The sequence below is a fragment of the Heloderma suspectum genome, chromosome 2, assembly GCF_057233095.1.
Source record: "Heloderma suspectum isolate Gila_16-S chromosome 2, 16-S_ref, whole genome shotgun sequence".
Taxonomy (NCBI): domain Eukaryota; kingdom Metazoa; phylum Chordata; class Lepidosauria; order Squamata; family Helodermatidae; genus Heloderma; species Heloderma suspectum.
Genome location: NC_139459.1, coordinates 376,442,109 through 376,466,462, shown reverse-complemented (window position 1 = coordinate 376,466,462; position 24,354 = coordinate 376,442,109). Strand labels below are relative to the sequence as shown.

The following is a 24,354-nucleotide window of genomic DNA, read 5'->3' as shown; positions in this document are numbered from 1 at the left end:
CACCGCCATTTGCAGTCCCGGCAGGACAAGATTCGCGGTGGGAGGGACAGGGCGCCTCCCCCTGGCCAGAATTTCGGGGGGGAGGGATGGGGTGCCTCCCTCCCTGGCCAAAATTTTGGGGGGAGGGGCGGAGTGCCTCCCCCCCACCGCGAATCAACTTTCGACAAAGGTAAGGGACTTTCGTACATCCCTAGACATAGTCAGCGCAGATGGATCTTTCGCGCCGTTTTGTTTGCTAAAAGAATGATACTAGGATACTAGAAGGATAAAAACTCACCACCTATAATGCAATGGATTGAAGACTTAACAACGCTAGCAACATTTGAAAGCGTGATAGACAGGCGTAACTTGTAAATGGACTTATATGTGGACATTTCGTCGGCTTTTTCTGAAGTTTGTGTGTAACCTGTTTTTTTCCTTTTTTTTCCAGAATATTGTAATATTTGAAGCTGAGGATTTCAGAATATGTTATTTTTTGTTTTGTTGTTTTTTGTTTGTTTTGTTACGTTTTCTGTTTGTTTTGTTTTGTTAAAATTCAGAATAAAAAATGGTTAAAAAAATTCATATGGCAAATGAATTTTATATTCTCGTCATTGGAATTAATCCAAAGGCAAAAATTGTTAACTTCAGCAATTTGTGTGAACACAACAAAAATGTCATCAATAAGTCCAAACAGACTTAAAACATTTCTGCTATGGATTGATGGATGCATCCAGGCTGACAGAATTTTCTAATGCTGACGTGAAAAGATGAGCAGTTCTCGGGGCAGCCGGGCTGCCCATGGCCATTCCCTTAGTCGCTAGAAAAAACTGAGTGTCAAATGAAAATAGTTCTTTTCTAAACTGATATCAAGTAAATCCAGGGTGGGTTTTTTCTGGTGGAACCTACTGGAACTGACTTCCGCACTTTTTCTCCTATGTATTCGTTGTGGGAACTGAGTTCTGGCACCTTTTATTCCAGTTTTAAGTAAGATATGTTTGATTCTGCCCTGGTCCCCAAAATAGGGGATCACACCCAACGTCTTCCTGTGCTGAAGAGAGGAATGTAAGTACAAACTGGCCCAGCTGTTGGGCAATGGAACAAATGAACAATGTCCGCCAGAGGTATGACTGGTTATCTGCAAAAAACGAGAAACATGATTGCATTCAGTGCTAAAATGTTGGAACACTTGAAACTGAGAAGAATATGGGGATAGCAATATCTGACGACTGAGCAAATTATGACATCTCTGCATATGGCGAAACACGAAAGCAACCGTTGCTCCTTTAAGGGAAAGATGAGTTGACCATAAAGAGTTCATGTCATAAAGCTGCTGTTATGTTAGCAGAAGAAGGGCTACTAGTCCTGAGGGCTATGTGCTACCTCTAGTACCAGAGGCAGTGAGCCTACGTCCACCAGTTGCTAAGGAACATGGGTGGGGGTGCTGTTGCGCTCATGCCCTGCTTGTGGGTTCCTGGTCAACAGCTGATTGGCCACTGTGTCAACAGATTGCTGGACTAGATGGACCCTTGGTCTGATCCAGCAGGGCTCTTCTTATGTTCTTAGCAGGCTGAAAAGAGATGAAGTAGAATTTCCTGATGGGAAGTTTGCGAGTAGCGGCAGAGGTTTTCCTGCTCTTGCCAGCCAGCTCTCTAGCTGGTCCGACAATCCACGAAACAGTTGCCCTGCCACTGGGACAGAAAACCCAATGGGTTCTCTGGGTGGCTTATTTGTGCAAAGCTACCTGTGACTGGAAAACCGCTGTGGTTTCAGAGGACACACTAAGCCACTCTGAGACCCCCATGAAGACAGCCCATGGTGGCTTAGCGTGTCGTGTGAACGCAGTCACTAGTGTGGAGGTTTGTAGTTAACAGAGCCCCTAACCATTCTGTGTTTTGTGTACGGTCATATACATCCAGAGAGAGTCGCCTGTTCCTCTCTCAGAGAATAGTGTTTCCATGGCTAAGAACAGGCCAAGCTCAACCGTCCCTTTGCCCGTGTCAGAATGTTGTTCACTTTGTCTAATGATTGGCACAAACATGTTTCCCTCCAGCCAGGCAGCTGCGCTGGGAGCCACACAGAGTTCGGGACGTTGCAGAGGTGATGTTTCTTCCCCTTATAATTATCAAAATCATTGTAATTTATTCCTCTTCTCGCCAATGCTCAGGGGTTCATTCCCCCCTGAGAGCAGCAGGAGGTAATAACACCTTGAACGGGACACAAAAAAGTTGGTGCAAAGTTGCTGCATGAATGACTCCCAGCCATCAAGATCCTCCGCTGAGACTGAGGGCGGGGGTGTGTGTCTGGGGGGGGGGGGGGCGTCTGCCAGAGTGAGGCTTGCTATTACGTCCTTTGGATCGGAAGCCTCGGCTGGGCTCCATCTGCGTATACATATAGCCCTGCAGCTGCGGGGAGGCGCCAGGGAAGAGACTTCCGCCGGTGATGATAGCCCTGCTGCTGCTGCTGCTGCTGCCTCACGCAGCCTGTGGGCCCCTGCGTGCCAAATGCCCCCTGACTCTGCTCGGGGATCAAAATCAGGCGCAGAGTTACTATGAACCAGGAGATTTCCTGGCCAGTGGAGTCCTATCTCCGAGAACGGCTTCATTTGTTCCAGTCACCTTCTCCAAGCCTCCCTCTCCCAGCATTTGGGCGTAAGTCATGATGTGTTGGTAGACCTAATGCTTCGCTCCTTGTTTCTGATTTCAAAAAGCTGGGGAGGGGAATCATACTGGGGAGAGAAGGCAAATCGGAAATGCCTGACTCTGGTCAACGGCAAGGAGTGCTTCATGATTTGTGGAAGACAGGCAAGGGTCCTGCCTTCTCCCTCCCACCAGGAACAGTTTGCCCCATGTTTGGAAGAGCCATGTGACTCTTCACCACCCCACCTAACGTCAGCTGCAAGTGATCATTAAAAAAGAGCTCCTTGCGGAATAGGCTTCAATATAAAACAAGGAAATTGCCATTTCATTATAACATAACAGACTCAGAGTTCAGAACGTAAGGACACAAACAAGACATGTAGCGCAAAATGCAGATGGCTAACGTCATTGGTAATGGCTGTTTTTCAAATTGATCTCGTGTCATTAATCCTGGAATGGAAAGGAGAAACAGCTACCCCTATCCCATCTTTGATAGGGCTTACAAGTTAGCAAAGTAAAAGTGAAATGCCACTTTAAAACTTGCTTTAAAGGAAAAAACAACAGGGCTCGGAAGGCAGGGAGGAGACTGGCCAGAGCGGGAGACTGGAGAGGAGCAGACGTAGGGATGGACGAAAGTCACTTACCTCGTCCCGCAGCTTTTTTCGGGGTGGGGGGGAGGCGCTTCGGTTCTCCCCCTGAAAATTCTTGGCGGGTGGGGAGGCGTCCCATGCCTCCCCGCCGAAATTCAGGCCGGGGGGAGGCGCCCCATCCCTCCCCGCCGAAGTTCTGGCCGGGGGGAAGAGCCCCGTCTCCCCGGCCGCGAAAGAAAAAAAAAGTGTAAAAAAAACCCCCACACACGTGATAGGCTACGTAACGATTTAGGTAGCCTATCACGGCTAGATTTTCAAAGTCAGCCGTGATAGGCTACGTAAATCGTTACGTAGCCTATCACGGGTGGCTTTGAAAAAAAAAAGCGCGTACGCAAATGGCGGCGCCCATGGGCGCTGCCATTTGCATTCCTTATTAGGGCACGGGTAGTCTACGTAAATATTTACGTAGACTACGACGTAGACTACCCGTGCCCTAATAAGGAACGCAAATGGCGGCGCCCATGGGCGCCGCCATTTGCATACACGCTTTTTCTTTTTTTTTCGAAGTCACCCGTGATAGGCTACGTAATGATTTACGTAGCCTGTCATGGCTGACTTTGAAAATCTAGCCATGATAGTCTACGTAAATCGTTACGTAGCCTATCACGTGTGTGTGTGTTTTTTTATACTTTACGGGGAAATGGTGACAGCGGCAGCCAGTCAGAAGACTGGCCACCGCTGCCACCGAAACGCCCGCCGAAACGCCACCGGGACCCGACACCGACAGGGACATTCAGCAGAGGCAAGTCCCATCCCGGGGGGGGGGGGGGCGGGGGGAGGGCGGAGAATTTCACCACCAATTTTCGGGGGCCAAATGCATTGGCATTCGGCCTCCCAGAGATTTGTGGAGAAATTCTCCGCCATCCCTAAGCAGACGGGGCGAGGGAGGCAGAGATGTAGAGACGCACAACTAGCATGTCACCCGCTGGCTCTCCTCGCCCTTCCCTCCCTGTGCATTTCCCCTTAGCGCTTTGTCCAGCTTTCTGTGGGCGTGTGCTGAGGTGATACTTCTGAGTAAACACATTGGCTGTAAGGCTTTCCTTTGAAATCTGTGTGGCTTGCTTCTGAGCAGGCATGCATAGGAGTGCACTGTAAGTTTACTTGGAGTAGAAGTCTTAAGGTCTCCCATCCCCTTCAGTGCATGTCCTTGGAACCTCCCCCTCCCATTGACTTCACTGACTGCTTCTTCTCCCTTTTGCTCACTGGTTTGATGGGCTTTTCCCCTCCCAGGTGATGGGGAAGGCTCCCTTCTCAGCCATGCAGGAGAAAGGCTTGACACTTAGGATTTGAATGGTATCTGAAAACCGTTCGATTGGGAGTGCCTTCAATTGGGAAGTCAGCCAGCCACTACCTCTTCTTCTAGCCCACCTTGCAGGATCATTGGGAAGCCAGAATAAGGGGGAAGAGCGAGAACACCACCGTGTGTGGGGGGGAACAAGGTGGGTCTAATGAAGAAGTGTCCTGGTGAAGCGGTCACCTGTGGGAGGAGGGCACTAGGGATGGGGATGTTGCAAACAGGACTTTGCTTAATGGGGAAACAAAAGGGCTCGGAAGGCATGGAGGGGACTGGCCAGAGCGGGAAACTGGAGTGGAGCAGAAGGGGGTGAGGGAGGGGGGAACCGGCAAGAGGGGGATGCGGGAACACTGATGAGGCAATCGGATCCAGCTCACATTCCCCTCAGACTCCACCCAGCCATGAAGACAATTATTCGATTAGAGCTCAGCGGAAACAGCACAGAGCCCCAGGCTGCAGTAATGATAACCCAGGTCTTTACGGCTTGTGGAAACAGGAAAAGGAGAAGATGGGATTGGGGAAACATCGCAGCAAAGTTGCAAACATAGTGAAGCTGATAGTGTGGAAACACCCCCCAGGTGACCTTTCATTGCAACTGAATGTAGGAGGACATGTGAGACAACAGGGCTTTTTTCTTCTTTCTTTGGCAGGGGGTCATCTCTGAGATACTGGCACATCCTTTCCTTCCTGTTGGCCATTCATGCGATTAACCAGAATCCGGGGCTCTTGCCTAACGTCACCCTGGGCTACAACCTCTACGAGAATTATTTCGATGGGAGAGTCACATCCGACGCCATGATAGATCTGCTTGCTGGTGGAGAAAGCAATATTCCAAACTACAGCTGTGGGAGGCGGAACAACCTCTTGGTTGTTTTTGAAGGGGCCGACTCCGAAATCTCCAGCCACATTTCAGCCATGTCGGGCATCTACAAAATCCCCCAGGTAGGAACTGGAGTGCAAAAGAACCAGAGATGGGAGGGGGAGGAAATGAAGCATTACACAATTTTAGCATTATTGAGGATAAAAGAAGGTTATTGGGATGGAAGGAAAGTACCTTCGGAAAGGCAGCTTGCAACATTCCACCAGAACTTCAGCTCGGTTCAGGTGTTCTGCCTGAATAGGGAGTCCCAGCCTTTGTGGGGGGCCCAGAGCCCTGCCCGCTGCCCCCATGTGCAACACCCCCTCCCCACTCTGCCTGTTCTATTCCTTGTTGCTTCGAGAAGCAAGGTCTGATGGGAGTCTTCACTCCCATTTGCGTACAATGTCCGGCACGATCAGGAGTCCCATTTCAGCACGGGGGGAGGGCGGGCACGCCATTCACATTCCAGGGAATACCAGTAGAAGCTCCCTTCAGACCCTTTCACTCAATATTGCAAGGTCAAGAGCAGGAAGAAGGGGACCGTATGTGCGGGGGCAGCGTACGGATCCCTTTGCTCACTACACTAGTTGAGATCTGCTTTCCTCACTAGATGATTTATGGGTTTGTCCTTATCTGTAAAACTCAGCTCCTTCCTGTCTACCAGAGGGTCCCAAAGAAGAATGCCAGAGCCTCGGGGTCGTCCAAATGCTCCTGTCTATCAGATGGAGGTGGACATAAATAGAACCCTGGGCAAGGAACCCCTTCACTGTTCCCCCAGTTCAACTTATACCAAGCTTGAAAGGAAATATGTATAACGCTTATAGTGTTTGTTTGGGGGCTCGACCTTTTTGGGCGTTTGTTGTGCTTATAGTGCTTGGTAATGCTTTAATCTATGAACATGCCTGAACGTGAAAAGACGTTCAAACTGAGCAGGGTAAAAGAGAACACACACTAAAATAATCAGTAGGAAAGCTAGGTGGAATGGGACACACCGAAAATTTTCTCTCTGTGTGTGTGAGTGTGTTATTGTTGTTGTTCAGCCGTTAAGTTGTGTCCGACTCTTCGTGACCCCATGGGCCATAGCACGCCAGGCCTTCCTATCCTCCGCTCTCTTCTGGAGTGTGCTCAAGTTCATATTCATTGCATCGGTGATGCTATCCAGCCATCTCATCCTCTGCCGTCCCCTTCTCTTTTTGCCTTCAATCTTTCCCAGCATCAGGGTCTTTTCCAGGGAGTTTTCTCTTCGTATTAGGTGGCCAACATATTTGAGCTTCAGCTTCAGTATCTGTCCTTCCAATGAGCACTCAGGGTTGATTTCCTTTAGGATGGACTGATTTGACCTCCTTGCAGTCCAGGGCACTCGTAAGAGTCTTCTCCAGCACCACAGTTCGAAAGCATCAATTCTTCGGCGCTCAGCCTTCCTTATAGTCCAGCTCTCACAGCCATACGTTGCTACTGGGAAAATCATAGCTTTGATTATACGGACATTTGTCGGCAAGGTGATGTGTCTGCTTCTTACTATGCTGTCTAGGTTTGCCATAGCTTTCCTGCCAAGGAGCAAGCGTCTTTTAATTTCATGGCTACAATCACCGTCTGCGGTGATCTTGGTGGCCAAGAAAATAAAATCTGTCACTGCTTCCATTTCTTCCCCTTCTATATGCCAGGAAGTGATGGGGCCAGATGCCATGATCTTCGTTTTTTTAATGTTGAGTTTCAAACCAGCTTCTGCACTCTCCACTTTCATCCTCAACAAGAGGCTCTTTAGCTCCTCTTCGCTTTCTGCCATTAGGGTGGTATCGTCTGCGTATCTGAGGTTGTTGGTGATTCTCATGGCAATCTTAATTCTGACCTGTGATTCATCCAACCCGGTTTTTCTCATGAGGTCCTCTGCATATAAGTTAAATAAGCAGGGTGACAATATGCAGCCTTGTCGTACTCCTTTCCCAGTTTTGAACCAATCGGTTGTTCCATGTCTGGTTCTTACTGTTGCTTCTTGACCCTCGTACAGGTTTCTCAGGAGACAGGTAAGGTGGTCTGGTACTCCCATCTCTTTAAGAATTTGCCACAGTTTGTTGTGATCCACACAATCAAAGGCTTTAGCGTAGTCAATGAAGCAGAAATAGACATTTTTCTGGAATTCTCTTGCTTTCTCCATGATCCAGCGAAAGTGGGCGATTTGATCTCTAGTTCCTCTGCCTCTTCGAAACCCAGCTTGTACTTCCGGTAGTTCTTGGTTCACATACTGCTGAAGCCTAGCTTGTAGGATTTTGAGCATCACCTTGCTGGAATGTGAAATGAGCGCAATTGTGCGGTAGTTTGAACACTCTTTGGCATTGCCCTTCTTTGGAAGTGGAACATAAATTGACCTTTTCCAGTCTTGCGGCCACTGTTGAGTGTTCCACATTTGTTGGCATATTGAGTGCAGCACTTTAACAGCATCACCTTTTAGGATTTTAAATAGCTCAGCTGGAATACTGTCATCTCCGCTAGCTTTGTTGTTAGTAATGCTTCCTAAGGCCCACTTGACTTCACTCTCTAGGATGTCCAGCTCCAGTTCAGTGACCACACTATCATGGCTATCAGGGACATTCAGATCTTTCCTGTATAGTTCTTCTGTGTATTCTTTCCACCTCTTCTTCATCTCATCTGCTTCTGTTAGGTCCCTGTCTTCTTTGTCCTTTATCATGCCCATCTTTGCACAAAACGTTCCCTTGAGATCTCTGATTTTCTTGAAGAGATCTCTAGTCTTTCCCATTCTATTGTTTTCCTTGATTTCTTCTTGTTCTTGACTTCCTACTTTAGCATTCCAATCCCCTATGATGAAGAGGACATCTTTTTTTGGTGTTAGTTCTAGAAGGTGTTGTAGGTCTTCATAGAACCGATCAACCTCAGCTTCTTCGGCCTCAGTGGTTGGGGCATAGACTTGAATTACTGTGATGTTGAATGGTTTGCCTTGGATTCGTACTGAGATAATTCTATCATTTTTAAGATTGTACCCCAGTACTGCTTTTCCCATCCTTTTGTTGACTATGAGCGCTACTCCATTTCTTCTAAGGGATTCTTGCCCACAGTAGTAGATATGATAGTCACCTGAATTAAATTTGCCCATGCCTGTCCATTTTAGTTCGCTGACTCCCAAGATGTCAATGTTCAATCTTGCCATCTCATGTTTGACCACCTCCAGCTTACCTTGATTCACTGATCTGACATTCCAGGTTCCTAAACAAGATTGTTCTTTACAGCATCGGATTTTCTTTTCACCATCAGACACATCCACAGCTGAGCGTCCTTTCGGCTTTGGCCCAGCCACTTCACTCTTTCTGGAGCTACTTGGAAATACCCTCTGCTCTTCCCCAGTAGTATATTGGACACCTTCCGACCTGAGGGGCTCATCTTCCGGCGTCATCTCTTTTAGCCTTGTGATACGTTCCATGGGGTTTTCTTGGCAAGAATACTGGAGTGGGTTGCCATCTCCTTCTCCAGTGGACCACATTTTGTCAGAACTCTCCGCCATGACATGTCCGTCTTGGGTGGCCCTGCACGGCATAGCTTATGGCTTCACTGAGTTACGCAAGCCCCTTTGCCACAACAAGGCAATGATCCATGAAGGGGGTGTATAAGTGTATTTGTATTCAAAAGGTGGTGAGGGAGGTTTGGCACTTTAAAGAGAAGGGTTTTACTACAAGCTGTAAAGAACAGTGGCTAGCATTTAAATGGAAACTAACCTGTGAGTGAGGAGGCAAATCCCAGCCTAAACTTCATGGTCACAAGTACCTTTCTAGCCTGTCTCTCTGTGTGCTGCTGATTACTGGAAAGGGGGAAGAAAAGGGGTAAGGGAGGATGGAGGAAAGGTGTTTTGGCCTGTGATGATACGAATGGGGGAGAAACAAATTGCATATGGAAGTGTGAGAGCATTTTGTAAGGTGGGGGGGTAGAGCGAAAGCAGGGGTTTGTGGATGGAGAGGCTTACAAGAGCAAAGGGAATCCTCGAAGCCCGATGTGTTTGGAGTAGGGATGGGGGAGAATTCCACCATGGACCCATTGGGGCCCGTGGCGGAATGGAGCACTCACCTCCACCTCCCCCCAGAATCCTTCCGGGTCAGATCCCTCTCTGCGTCAATCCTGCGGAGCTGGCTGCCTGCTCCGCATCACTGGCGATACAGCCGGCAGCCATTGCCATGCCATATCGCTGTGCTAGGTCTCCGGATGCAAATGGCATAGTGGGCATCCTTTGCAACTGTAAAGCTGGTAGATTATCCTAAATGCAGCTGTAAATGGTTTTTAATTTTTCTGAACCCCCCAGAGAGAGCTTTGGCTATGGGATGATGTAGAAATAGAATGAATGAATGAATGAATGTGAAGTCAGGGAAGTTATGTTGAGCAAGAAGGGGAAATAGAGAGAAGTGGGAATTAGCTCTTCTGAGCAGCACGTCTGAGGGGTCCTTCTAGTTGGAAAAATTCCTCTCTGAACTCCAGGGATTTGGGTTTACATCATTGCTCCAGATCCTGACAATCTACATGGCAATGCATGCCATTTTTTGGCAGAAAGCTGGGATACAAATCTAATGAATGAATGAATGAATGAATGAATGAATAAATAAATAAATAAATAAATGTGGAGACAAGACAGCTGGTGGGATGGTTATATGAGTTATATGAGTTGTAACAGTTATATGAGCGTTAGAAACTTTCTCTAAGGTTATTGGCAGGGAAAGAGAATACAACGTAAGTGTGAGATTAACCAAAAGAATTGCAGTGGACAAAGCAGGCCCTACAAATGTGGCAAGAAGATGAAACATTGAGCTTCTCACATGATTTTGACACCTCCATCTTATCCTCCTGCATATGACTCTGTGGTCTGAATCCAAACTAAAACATGCTAACAATGGTGAACTCTCCCTTTTACTTCCTCCTGCACATCTCTGGAATATAAAAGCTAAGCGAAAGCATCATCATTATGTTTCTCTAGGCACGTGAAGAACTAAACTTAGAAGCCAGAGAGAAAGGGAAAACGAAGGGCTTGCAAATAATTCAGAGTTTCATTTTCAGAAATGATGCTTAAGTCCCCAGCTCAGAAAATATTTGAAGTCCCATCTTCAGAAGATGAAAGGTTAAAACCATTTGCAAGCTCTAAAGTCTAAGACCCCTTCATGGATCACTGCCTTGTTGTGGCGAAGGGGCTTGCGTAACTCAGTGAAGCCATAAGCTATGCCGTGCAGGGCCACCCAAGACGGACAGGTCATGGCAGAGAGTTCTGACAAAATGTGGTCCACTGGAGAAGGAAATGGCAACCCACTCCAGTATTCTTGCCAAGAAAACCCCATGGAACGTATCACAAGGCTAAAAGATATGACGCCGGAAGATGAGCCCCTCAGGTCGGAAGGTGTCCAATATGCTACTGGGGAAGAGCAGAGGGTATTTCCAAGTAGCGCCAGAAAGAGTGAAGCGGCTGGGCCAAACCCGAAAGGACACTCAGCTGTGGATGTGTCTGGCGGTGAAAAGAAAATCCGATGCTGTAAAGAACAATATTGTTTAGGAACCTGGAATGTAAGATCAATGAATCAAGGTAAGCTGGAGGTGGTCAAACATGAGATGGCAAGATTAAACATCGACATCTTGGGAATCAGCGAACTAAAATGGTCAGGCATCGGCGAATTTAATTCAGGTGACCATCATATCTACTATTGTGGGCAAGAATCCCTTAGAAGAAATGGAGTAGCACTCATAGTCAACAAAAGGGTGGGAAAAGCAGTACTGGGGTACAATCTTAAAAATGATAGAATGATCTCAGTACGAATTCAAGGCAAACCATTCAACATCACAGTAATTCAAGTCTATGCCCCAACCACTGAGGCCGAAGAAGCTGAGGTTGATCGGTTCTATGAAGACCTACAACACCTTCTAGAACTAACACCAAAAAAAGATGTCCTCTTCATCATAGGGGATTGGAATGCTAAAGTAGGAAGTCAAGAAATCACCGGGATAACAGGCAGGCATGGCCTTGGTGTACAAAATGAAGCAGGACAAAAGTAATAGAGTTTTGCCAAGAGAACATGCTGATCATAGCAAACACTCTTTTCCAACAGCACAAGAGGCGACTCTACACATGGACCTCACCAGATGGTCAGTATCGAAATCAGATTGATTATGTCCTTTGCAGCCAAAGATGGAGAAGCTCCATACAGTCAGTCAAAACAAGACCTGGAGCTGACTGTGGCTCAGATCATGAGCTGCTTCTTGCAAAATTTCGGCTTAAATTGAAGAACGTCGGGAAAACCACTAAACCATTCAGGTATGACCTAAATCATATCCCTGATAAATATACAGTGGAGGTGAGGAATAGATTTCAGGGATTAGACCTGATAGACAGAGTGCCTGAGGAACTATGGACGGAGGTCCGTAACATTGTTCAGGAGGCAGCAACGAAATCCGTCCCAAAGAAAAAGAAATGCAAGAAAGCCAAGTGGCTGTCTGATGAGGCTTTACAAGTAGCTGACGAAAGAAGGGAAGCGAAAAGCAAGGGAGAAAGGGGAAGATATACCCAACTGAATGCAGAGTTCCAGAGAATAGCAAGGAGAGACAAGAAGGCCTTCTTAAATGAACAATGCAAAGAAATTGAGGAAAACAACAGAATGGGAAAGACTAGAGATCTCTTCAAGAAAATTGGAGATCTCAAGGGAACGTTTTGTGCAAAGATGGGCATGATAAAGGACAAAGAAGACAGGGACCTAACAGAAGCAGATGAGATTAAGAAGAGGTGGCAAGAATACACAGAAGAACTATACAGGAAAGATCTGAATGTCCCTGATAGCCATGATAGTGCGGTCACTGAACTTGAGCCGGACATCCTCGAGAGTGAAGTCAAGTGGGCCTTAGGAAGCATTAGTAACAACAAAGCTAGCGGAGATGACAGTATTCCAGCTGAGCTATTTAAAATCCTAAAAGATGATGCTGTTAAAGTGCTGCATTCAATATGCCAACAAATCTGGAACACTCAACTGTGGCCACAAGACTGGAAAAGGTCAGTTTACATTCCAATTCCAAAGAAGGGCAACGCCAAAGAGTGTTCAAACTACCGCACAATTGCGCTCATTTCACATGCCAGCAAGGTGATGCTCAAAATCCTACAAGCTAGGCTTCAGCAGTATGCGAACCGAGAACTACCAGAAGTACAAGCTGGGTATAGAAGAGGCAGAGGAACTAGAGATCAAATCGCCAACATTCGCTGCATCATGGAGAAAGCAAGAGAATTCCAGAAAAACGTCTATTTCTGCTTCATTGACTACGCTAAAGCCTTTGATTGTGTGGATCACAACAAACTGTGGCAAATTCTGAAAGAGATGGGAGTACCAGACCACCTTACCTGTCTCCTGAGAAACCTGTACGAGGATCAAGAAGCAACAGTAACAACCAGAGATGGAACAACCGATTGGTTCAAAATTGGGAAAGGAATACGACAAGGCTGCATATTGTCACCCTGCTTATTTAACTTATATGCAGAGTACATCATGAGAAATGCCGGGTTGGATGAATCACAGGTCGGAATTAAGATTGCCGGGAGAACAACAACCTCCGATATGCAGACGATACCACCCTAATGGCAGAAAGTGAAGAGGATCTCAAGAGCCTCTTGTTGAGGGTGAAAGAGGAGAGTGCAAAAGCTGGTTTGAAACTCAACATTAAAAAAACGAAGATCATGTCATCTGGCCCTATCACCTCCTGGCATATAGAAGGGGAAGAAATGGAAGCAGTGACAGATTTTACTTTCTTGGGCTCCAAGATCACCGCAGACGGTGACTGTAGCCATGAAATTAAAAGACGCTTGCTCCTTGGGAGGAAAGCTATGGCCAACCTAGACAGCATAGTAAGAAGCAGAGACATCACCTTGCCGACAAAGGTCCGTCTAATCAAAGCTATGGTTTTCCCAGTAGTAATGTATGGCTGTGAGAGCTGGACTATAAGGAAGGCTGAGCGCCGAAGAATTGATGCTTTCAAACTGTGGTGCTGGAGAAGACTCTTACGAGTGCCCTGGACTGCAAGGAGGTCAAATCAGTCCATCCTAAAGGAAATCAACCCTGAGTGCTCATTGGAAGGACAGATAATGAAGCTGAAGCTCCAATATTTTGGCCACCTAATGCAAAGAGAAAACTCCCTGGAAAAGACCTTGATGCTGGGAAAGACTGAAGGCAAAAGGAGAAGGGGACGGCAGAGGATGATATGGCTAGATAGCATCACGGATGCAATGAATATGAACTTGAGCACGCTCCGGGAGAGAGCGCAGGACAGGAAGGCCTGGCGTGCTATGGTCCATGGGGTCACGAAGAGTCGGACACGACTGAACGACTGAACAACAACAACAACAAAGTCTAAGAATCTAAGGAGGTCCATACTTACCCAAATCCTTGGCTACAGTGGTCCGGAGAAGATCAGAAGCAAAGCAGCGAGTGAAACAGCCCTCGCTACCCGTGGTTACACACTGGTTCTGGCCGAAGGTGGGTGCCCCAAGGACTGAGGAGATAACCATCTTCCAATGGGATGCATGAGTGGTTTGCATTGGGGGTCTGGAATGCAAGTCTGGTGTCTCCTTAAATACGTGTCTGGAGTCTTTTAGCGGCTCTTCTGATAGGTGCCACCAAAACCCTCGTTCAGATCATTCAGCCATTTCAGATGTATTTATTTATTTAAAACGTTTGTATCCCACCCTATAGCGTTACGCTCTCTGGGTGGCCATCTTCAGTTTGAAATCGCCTCTTCTGTCTTTCGTTAGCAAAATCTTTGAACACGTTGTCTACCAGATTCACACTACCAATTTCAGCAGAGCACAGAATTAATGACTACAGGGCAAAGGGTCCTTGTGGGTGTATTGGTGTTCCCTCCCCCCTCTCCCCGTTCACCAATTCACACACGATAGACACAGGAATTTTACTAGGTCAGTATACTGATTTATGGTATTCATCACCTGCACTATAACAGAAGTTCTCCGGGCAGTATTATACAATAAAACAAAATAAGTTAAAAGATAATAAATACATACAAATTAATAATTGCAGATCAACAGAATCCCAAAGACAAACAAAACACCCATCTCTTCTTTTCCTCACTAGATTAGTTATGGCCTGGTTTCTCCTGTTCTCAGCGACAAAACTCAGTTCCCTTTTGTCTACCGGATGGTCCCCAAGGAAGAAACCCAGTACCTGGGCATTGTCCGACTGCTGCTGCATTTCGGATGGACCTGGATCGGTCTCTTTGCTCCGGACAGTGAAAACGGAGAGAGGTTCGCAAACAGCTTGACATCTTTACTCACCAGGAACGGTGTCTGTGTTGCCTTCTCAAAAAGAACATCTAAAGACACTTCATATGAAAGGTTATTCCAAAGTGAGCCACCTGACCTGTGGAGGCAGGTCAATGTATTTGTTTGCTATGCAGATTCTAGTTTTGAGTTTTGTTCATTTTTTGAGATACAACAGTTCATTGAAAAGAACCTAGAACCTATTGTGAGGAAAATCTGCATCACCACAGCCGTGAAAGACAGCAACTTGATCCTGAATTTTAAACACATCTTGAAATACATCCTTGGTTCTTTCTCCTTAGCAAAGACCAACAGACGGACAAAATATGACTACCTGAAACCATTTTCTAATCATCTTAATTATTTGTTTTACGCGAAAGGATTTCACTGTTCCTATTCGAAGCATGTGTTGTCCGTGAGAGGCTGGACGAGATGCAGAGAGGGAGAGAAAGTGGAGACGCTGCCCCAGAAGGAGCTTGAGAGGATCCTGTCCCAGGACAGCTACAGCACTTACGACACTGTCCAGGCCGTGGCGCACGCCTTAGACGCTGCGCATTCACTCAGCTCCAAGGGGACAACGATGCTGCGTGGCGGCAGAACAGAACTTCAAAGGCTACAGCCATGGCAGGTATTTCCTTTCCCCTCCCAGACAGCCTCCATTTAAACAGTCGGGGCAAACGAGATGTCATGGGAATTGGGGGGGGGGGGGCTGCCACTGCTACCCTCTTGGCGCCCATGGGGGCTTTCCTTTAACTGTGAATACCCTCGGTGGGTATGTGTGTGGGGGTGAGGAGGGCTCTGATCAGAAGGGACGAAGTGTTAAAGCCATCCACCAGGGCCAGGTTCAGAAGACATTGTGGGAGAAAAGGCCTTGTGTCAGGCCTGAACCGAAGTATCGGGCCTGAACCAAAGTCTCCAAGATGGAAAAATACAGAGAATATTGTAAGAGAGGAGCTGGGAAAAACAAGACACAAAGAACCAGGGAAGAGGGCGGAATATACAATCTTGAGCACAGATACGGAAGACTCTGACTCCTATCTCATGCGGACAATGGCCGGACAGACCCATTCCCTACTGAGATAAGGTGCTGCCTTGCAGGAGGAATTTGGAGATGAGCGTGCCCCAGCGGTGCTGAAGGGCGTATTCACAGGGAGCACTGATGCGTACGTAAGCACCCCCAACCATAATGTGATTGGATATAGATTTATTTATTTTTATTTATGTACGTATTAAATTTCTTAATCGCCCATCTGGCTGGTCACTCAGCCACTCTGGGTGATGCACAACATATAATAAAACAGTTTAAAACAATAAAATTCTACAATAAAAACATTTTCTAAAATACCCTAACCCACCCCAAATGCCTGCCTTAACAACCACGTTTTTAATGCACAGCGGAAGCTCATAGATAATCTATGTAAGTGTTTAATTGGCTAAAGTCTTTCTCTCCATATTTTTGCTATGTACTCTGTTTTCCTTTAAAACCCATGTAACCTGTTCCCAAATGGTAGCTCCTTGGCGAATTACCCGTGTACACACGCTTTGAATGAAGTGTGATTTCAGACACGTGACCCCCAGCCTCATCCTTTTGGCAGGGGTTGTTCTCCTTCCCTTTTGTTCCCCACAGTTTCCCCCACAGTTTTGGCGCAGTTGGCAGGATCCGAACCCCCACCGCGGCTCCACACTTCCTTCACTTCAGCAGGATAATTGTGGTTACCGCGGGAGGGGGTGGGTGGGTAGAGGGGCATCTTGTTGCCGCTGTTCAACGCTGGGAGTCGGAAATCCTGGCTGATGTACTGTGGGCATCTCTACATGAAGGAAAAGCCCCGCAGTCTTGCCAGGCCTTCCTCGTTGCGGAGTCTTCCTGTGTTCACCACGGGCTCCCGAACGGCGACCGATGGCGACCATGTGATTGCCGAGAGGGGAAGTCTTCCATCTTCAGTTTTCAATGCGCCATAGCCATCTTGTGGCGGTTTAACAGCGCAACGCCAACTCGACACACTGGGGAAGGCCCAGGATAAATGTAAATGGTTCATTATCTCTGGAACTTTTCAGTGCGGAATAACTGGGAAATAGTGCCGGATTGCCCTGGAGGTTGATGATATCATGTAAGGGAACTGCAAACTTCTGCGAGTGGCCAGTCACGAGCGCATAATAAATGCCTCGTGTAGAAACGCTCCGCAAATCCTCCAGAGATATATCGGTAGATCCAGATCTACATTTTGCTGACTCCTGCTTTGGGATCCCACTCTGTAGGCTCCCTCCCCACAGAAGATGGGCCCACTGATATGGGGTTTCCTCAGGCAGGGGAGTTCTCTCTCTGGCTCTTTCGGTCCCTTCCTTCATCTTGACTTGGCTCTGCTGCAGAGATGATGTGCTGTGGCGCACCCCTCCTTCAGCCCAGCACCCCCCCTTTGCCCAAGGCGAAAGACGCTGCATGTCAGGGAGTCAGCACGCGGATGCCAGCAGCTACATATCAGGACAGATCATGTTGTGATATTGCCAGTACATTCTGTGTGATTCTTTGTATCAGGCACTGGCCTAATCCAACTTATTGTCTGAGGAAGAAAACCCAAATGGCACCTCCCTGGCACACAGTAAAAGTATAATTCCCTCTATTTCCGATGTTCAGGTGTGGGTGCCAATCCTTATGTAGCCAAAACGGTATCAAGAGTGTTGGAAAGTCTAGTATGTCCGGTCTCAAGAGGCGTGAGGAAGCCCTAATACTTGCAGAAGTAGAAGAAAAGAATATGTAGGGGGGAGGAAAAACCGTAAGGGGAAAAATGCCCCACACCAGGCCAGTTAGGACAGAGCATGCTCAGTGGCAAGAGAATATGAACTCACTGACTGTTGCGGGGCAGGGGCAGAGAACACTGGGCGGGAGAGGAGATGGAATTGAGTGTTGTGGAGGACGACTGGTCTGATGGACTAGGGCAGGGAACAGGAGCACCCCCCACAGCAACGTTTTCACGGAGGTCCCAGTGTCTGACTACTGGCCATGCTGGCTGGGGCTGATCAAACTTGTAACTGGAAGCACCAGGAGGGCACCAAGACCCCTGCCCCATTTCACTGGAGAACCGGACAATTTGGTGTGCATAAGCCGTGTCCAAGCTCCGTCATCGCACTTTGCCTCATGGAGGGACACAATTCTGCCTGTGTTTTCTCTGTCGTTCTAGTTTTTCCGTTTCTTCGGAGCAATCCAGTTCTCGAATGCTTCCGTGAGCGGCCTGTACAAGGATGAGAATGGAGAGCTGGCAGCCGACTTTGACATTGTGAACTGGGTGCGGTTCCCCAACAGCTCGCGTGGGAGAGTGAAAATCGGGCGCATAGAGAGACAGGCGTCCCCTGGCCTGAAGTTCACCATTAACATGGAAGCCATTTTGTGGCCCTCCTGGTTTAACAAGGTAGGGAAAATTATTATTATTATTATTATTATTATTATTCTCCGAAACCTGTTTCTTTCTTTGTTTTCAAGAAAGGTATCATATTCATGCATTGTAAAGTTATTGTTTTTCGAAAGACAAAACACCGGCAATCAATCGTTCAAACCCTTCACAGTAAAACTATTGACAGTAATTTTATAATTTTACAGTAAACTTATAATTCATTTAACGATGGAGGTATGCATACTCATGTTCCAGATAATCAACATTTCAGACACCTGTAAACAGTATTTCCTTTCGGAACTGAAGCGACTTAGCAGCAGCACTACAGCTAAGAAAATTGCCAGCACACATTCTTAGTATACAAATATTCATACAGCTTTTGCCTGTGGTTTGTTGTTGAGCCATGAATTGTCTTGCAGACAAGCAAACAGGCTACAGCTTCTTTTCTTTATTTCTGATTTTATTCCCTCCTGCCTATTTTGCCAGCCTTCAGAGCAGTTTCGTTTTCAGGCTGCTCTTGCTGGGCGCCTCTGTTTCAGGGAAGAGAGCAACACAAACCAGACAGGGATAAGCCACGGCTGGGGCTCAGACATCACAACAAGCCATGGTTTAAACAAGCCAGACTTCATAAGCCAAGAACAAACCATGGCTTCTATATGTGTTTTAGCCGATCATCAAACCATGTTTTGTTTATGGGATTGAGACTGGATGCAACAACAATCCAGATTTCAACAAACCGCACCATGGCTTAGCATTACAGGCAAACCAGGCCATGAAGAGTACAGTCCAATGACCACTAGACACTGTCTAGATGGCTATAGGATTTCTCGGTTTCCAGGAACCGAGGTGATCCAACCTCGGTTTCCAGAAACTGCACTTCCCTTCCTCCTCCCCCTCATAGCCAGTGCAGTTCTTTCCACACCACTGCCTTCTCCACTCCTCCCTTCCCAGAAGCTGCGGCTAGATGTGAGAAAACGCATATCTAGCCAGATATGCAGGGCAGCTGGGGCACGCAGGATAGGATCTCCTCCGCGCTCCGTCCACCCTGGATAGGGTAGTTGGTAGCCTCTGAGTTCGAGACCGCTGACTATCTCGATAGGATTGTGCCCTAAGTCAGATCCAGTTAGGGATGGGGGAGAATTTCTCCCCGAAACATTGGGGGGCTGAGTGCCAACGCATTCGGCCCTCCGAAATCAGCGGTAAAATTCTCCGCCCCCCCGCCCCCGCCCCCCCCAGGATGGGACTTAACGTTGACGAATGTCCCTCCCGGTGGCGGGTCCCGGCGGCGGTTCGGCAGGTTTCGTCAGGGGTGGGGCGGCAGCCGGTCTTTCGACTGGCTGCCGCCGCCGACATTACAAGGAAAGTAAAAAAAACAAACAAACCGTGATAGGCTACGTAACAATTAACGTAGCGTAACACGGCTAGATCTGCAAAGTCAGCCGTGATAGGCTACGTTAATCGTTACGTAGCCTATCACGGGTGACTTTGGAAAAAAAAAAAAAAGCGCGTACGCAAATGGCAGCCCCCATAGGGCACCGCCATTCGCGTTCCTTATTTGGTCCCTGTAGTCTACTTAAAGATTTACGTAGACTACAGTGAAAATAAGGGCAACCCTAATTTCTCCGGCGAGGGATGGGGCGCCTCCCTCCTGGCCTGAATTTCAGCCGGGCGAGGCAGGGCACCTCCCCCCCTCGCATGAATTTCGGGGGGAGAAGCGAAGCGCCTCCCCTCCACCGCGAAGCAAGCTTCGAGGACAGGTAAGGGACTTTCGTCCATCCCTAGATCCAGTTGCATATAAACTTGGAGTTACTGCACACTTGTCCCCACTTGCTTTTTAATTAATGTTTTATTGTAAAATTTCCACGAAACAAAGCCAAAAGAGAAAAAGAAGAAAAAAGAAGCTACATAAATTTGAATATTTCAATTCCGATGCATGTATATGAAATGTGTTTGCAGATGGATAAGAAGATAGACAGATGAAGGTACTGCTTTCTAAGAATCATCCTTACACTTCAACAAAAGCAGACTGAATACCCATATATGGGTCCATTCCCAAATGTTGTCTTTGTACCACCCATTCAAACGTTGCAAGCATTGATAGGTTTTGAATCCACTGCATAATAGGAGGTGAGCGTTTATCCTTGCAGTGTTTTAATATCAGGCTTTTAGCTGTCAAAAGGGAACAGAGAATCCATTTGCACTGACCTTGCATTAATTTCTAGGAAGCAGGTAGATAATGTAAAAGGACATGTACATCAGTAAATATTGAAGAGTGTTCCAAGACAAGGTTTATCCATATAATAACCTCCTCCCCAAAGAGGCAATATTGGACATTGCCAAAACATACAGTTCAAAGAAGCATCAGCTGTGTTCACACATCCTACTTAGCTGACTTAGACAAACTCTTTTTCAAAGGACAGGGTGGCATCTATTAGACACAGAACAAGAGCTTTTACTGGCTAAGGCATAACCTGAGACCCATAGAGGCTTCAGATACAGATGATAAATCTTAATACACGTGTGCATCTACACACACACACTGAGAACAATTATACCCTTGGCTCTTCCCAAATGGCGCCTTTCCTTTTCAGTTCATGTAGCTAAAATGTAGCTCCAACCACTAACTGACTAACTGACCACCCTAACTGTCAGCTGTCATTGCTTAACTGCTCTTTTCTACCTAGCTCAGATCTTCAGCCAATCAGAATCTAAGGGTGCATTGTTACACCTCCACCTTGTGATTGTGGAGCAGCAAAATTATACGCCACCAAGTGCTTTCACTGCTATGCAGTTGCGCATCGAAAGTACGACCCTCGAAGGATGTGAGTGAAAGGGACTAGAGATTCTGTTGGGTGCTTACTGCCACTAACTGAGCCCTAAAAGAGACATGTCAGCCTCATAGCATGGGGACGATCTGCACCGAAGCCAGGAAACAACCAAACAGTAGTTGGAGGGAAAAGGGGAGTGGGGCCAGAGAAAGGGGGCATCTGGGAACCCCAGGGGGCAGGATGGGATCCTAGGCAGGCCAGATTTTGCTCCCAGGCCTCAGGTTCTACAGGCCTGCTGCGCACACTTTCCTGGGAGTAAGTCTCATGGAATTCAGTAGGCCTTCTTCTAAGCAGACATGTGTTTTGTTTTGTTTTTACCAGCAGATGTTTGGTCGGAAACTCTTCCACAAATAGATCATTTCATTTCATTTATTTCCTTTCTATACCACCGAATAGCCAAAGCTCTCTAGACGGTTTAACGCTGGAAATTCCAATTGTAGCTTATGTTGGAAAAGTCATGATCGTGTAGTGCTAGGAGCGGCCTGTGTCGACACATCCTAGGCTTCACTCCCAGAGACAAAAATGCGCCTAACGCTTTTCTCCTGGTGCACTTGTCTCTATGATCAGACCGCGCCTCGTTCCAGGTGCTCCGAAAGCTGCCGCCCCGGATACGCCAAGGTGGTGATGGAAGAAAAGCCAGTTTGCTGCTATGTTTGTGCTCCATGTGCAGAAGGGACCGTCTCCACTCAGGAAGGTACGTCGCGCCAGAGGAAAGGAGGCTGCTCCTCTGGGGAAGAGGGCAAAGTTTCACTTGGACTTCTTCCATGAAGTCTTTAAATTTGTTTTGTCATGAGGATTCTTTATTGGGCTTTATATTTTTATCTCCTTCCGCATCTTAGAGAGCAGCCCAATGCCTCCTATGGCCCGGCTGTAATGTTTGTATCTGAACGAAAGTGTGATCTTGGCCTAGTCCTGGCAGGCAGCTCATGACCTGGGGAAAAGAGAACACGACGAGAGAAATTCTTGCCCGATAAGGTTCCTGCCCAACACAGGTCTAAACTGCAGGGTAAACCCACAGAAAACAAGTCGGGAAATTCCTGTAGAACTGTAAAACCGCAGAATAACAAGATGTGTCAGAAAAGACAGAAGCCGGAGGGTTTACCCTAGGTTGGGGATGGCTCTTTGAAGGGGCTGGACTGGCCCATTATACAAAATCGCTTCACGTATCATGTTCAAGTTTAAAACTGGAATTGTAAAGGAAAAATATTGGATGCTGTCACTCTAAGCAGGGGGTAACGTCTGCTAGGAGATAGCTGTACTGGTAGCGTATGAACTATGCCTTGTCTTGTTTTCTTGTCTTATTTTAACTTTTGTCAGCTAGTGTGATAGCATTGTTTTCTTTCGATAACTATCTTAAATATATTTGCTCTTTGTTAATAACAAATGCTGTTGTTGTTGGTTTTATTGTTGGCTTTTATTGTGGTTTTTATTTGCTATTTTATTGTGTTTCTGATTTATCGCTTTTAATATTCTGTTTTTCTGCATTTTATTGTCGTGAGCCGCCTTGGGAGGGCTTCTGCCCTGAAAGGTGGCCAAGACATTTTCTAAATAAATGAAATAAACAAATGTTTAAAATATGATGGATGAACATCTACATATACTATGAACATCATACAGACTCTGGGGCAATCTACATTACAACTTTAAACTTGTTTCAAACCAGTTTATCTAAAGGGAACCTGCAGTTTCATGAGGGTATTGAGAATTCTTTGCTAGAGACCCCTGTCCTCTGCCCAAGCAGCCCCTCTTCCTAGATCTACAATTCCCAGAATTCCTCTATTTGGTAGCCGTAATCACTAAAAACTAGGGGTGTACGAAACCCTGCTTATCTGGCTCCGCCGGGTTCCGCAGGTGGGGGGAGGCGCTTCGTTCCTCCCCCCGGAATCCTTGACGGGGGGGAGGTGCTCTGTCCCTCCCCTCAGAATCCTTGACGGGGGAAGGTGCTCCATGCCTCCCCCCGGAATCCTGGCCGGCTGGCTCCGCTCTACAGCCAAGCCGCCGAGCCACCGGCCAGCTCCGGCCGCCCGCAGCTGGACATGCGGCCGCTGGGCAGCCCTGCAGGAGGCAAATGGCAGCTGCTGTATCTGCCGTCCTTTGCATCCCTGTAGTGAGCCGTGATAGGCTATGTAAATATTTACCTAGCCTATGACGATGGGGGGGGGGTGAAACCCAGCATACGCAAATGGCGGTAGCCGTCGCCATTTGCATTTATTTATTTTATTTATTTATTAAATTTATTAATCGCCCATCTGACTGGTCACCCAGCCACTCTGGGCGATGTACAACCCACCATAAACAATTTAAAACAATAAAATTTTACCATAATTTTTTTTTAAAAAATACCCTAACCCACCCCAAATGCCTGCCTGAACAACCACGTTTTTAATGCACGACGGAAGCTCATTAAAGAGGGGGCATGACGGAGTTCCCTAGGGAGGGAGTTCCACAGAGTGGGGGCCACCACAGAGAAGGCCCTCTCCCTCGTCCCCACCAGTCTAGCTGTCCTGGCTGATGGGACAGAGAGAAGGCCATCCGAGGCTGATCTTGTTAAGCGGCCTGTCTGGTGTTGCTGGAGGCGCTCATTTGCATATGCTAGGTTCCCCCCCCCCCCGCCATGATAGGCTAGGTAAATATTTACATAGCCTATCACGGCTCACTACAGGGATGCAAAGGACGGCAGATACAGCAGCTGCCATTTGCCTCCCTGCAGGGCTGCCCAGCGGCCGCATGTCCAGCTGAGCTTACTTACATAGTAAGTATCTGCAGGGACGCAAATGCTATGTATATTGTCCTGAGCGTGAGCCCCAGTGAACAGAATGGGACTTACTTTTGCATTGATGAATGTAACGCTGTATGGAATGAGCAGTATTGAATTGTTTGGTGAATTCCCAGTAAGAGATGTGGGAGGAGGAGGAGCAGAATAGCTCTCAAAAACATGTGCTGACAAGGGAACAACCCAAAATGGCATCAGAGGGACAGACAGGCTTATACACTAAGAGAGACCCAGTTCTCCCTATTGCCGTGCCAGAGTGGGTTGTGGTTAGAGATGTATGAATCCCTTACCAGGCTCCGTGCAGGGGGGTCCACAGTGGGGGTGAGGCGCTCCGTGCCTCCCCTCGGAATGCTCCCCGGCCTGCTCCACTCCGCGGTGGGTCCACAGGTCCGTCCGCAGCTGGAGTTCGCGGCCGCAAATGGCGGCCGTTGTAGCGGCCGCTGTTTGCGTGGCTGCCTTTACCGTGATAGTCTGCGTAAATACTTAGGTAGCCTATCACGGAAAGAGCAGCGGTGCAAACGGCGTAGCGGCCGCCGTTTGCATCCCTGCTCTTTGCCGTAATAGGCTACGTAAATACTAACGTCGCCTATCACGGCGGCCTGGCAGGACGCAAATGTCGGCCGCTATGACGGCCGCCATTTGCAGCCGCAGCAGCCG

At 47.5% G+C, this 24,354-nt stretch overlaps 2 protein-coding genes across 2 annotated transcripts in view; both read left to right on the top strand.

Moving 5' to 3' along the window:
- LOC146356234 (uncharacterized) overlaps positions 1–24,354 on the top strand; it is a 943,348-nt gene that overhangs the window by 90,200 nt on the left and 828,794 nt on the right. The gene's annotated exons all lie outside the window — the stretch shown is intronic.
- LOC146356253 (vomeronasal type-2 receptor 26-like) lies at positions 5,435–19,456 on the top strand. The gene is made up of 2 exons (XM_084831801.1): positions 5,435–5,504; positions 14,526–19,456. Exons 1-2 carry the CDS (start codon positions 5,478–5,480, stop codon positions 15,372–15,374), a joined length of 876 nt encoding a protein of 291 aa, XP_084687927.1. The 5' UTR covers positions 5,435–5,477; the 3' UTR covers positions 15,375–19,456.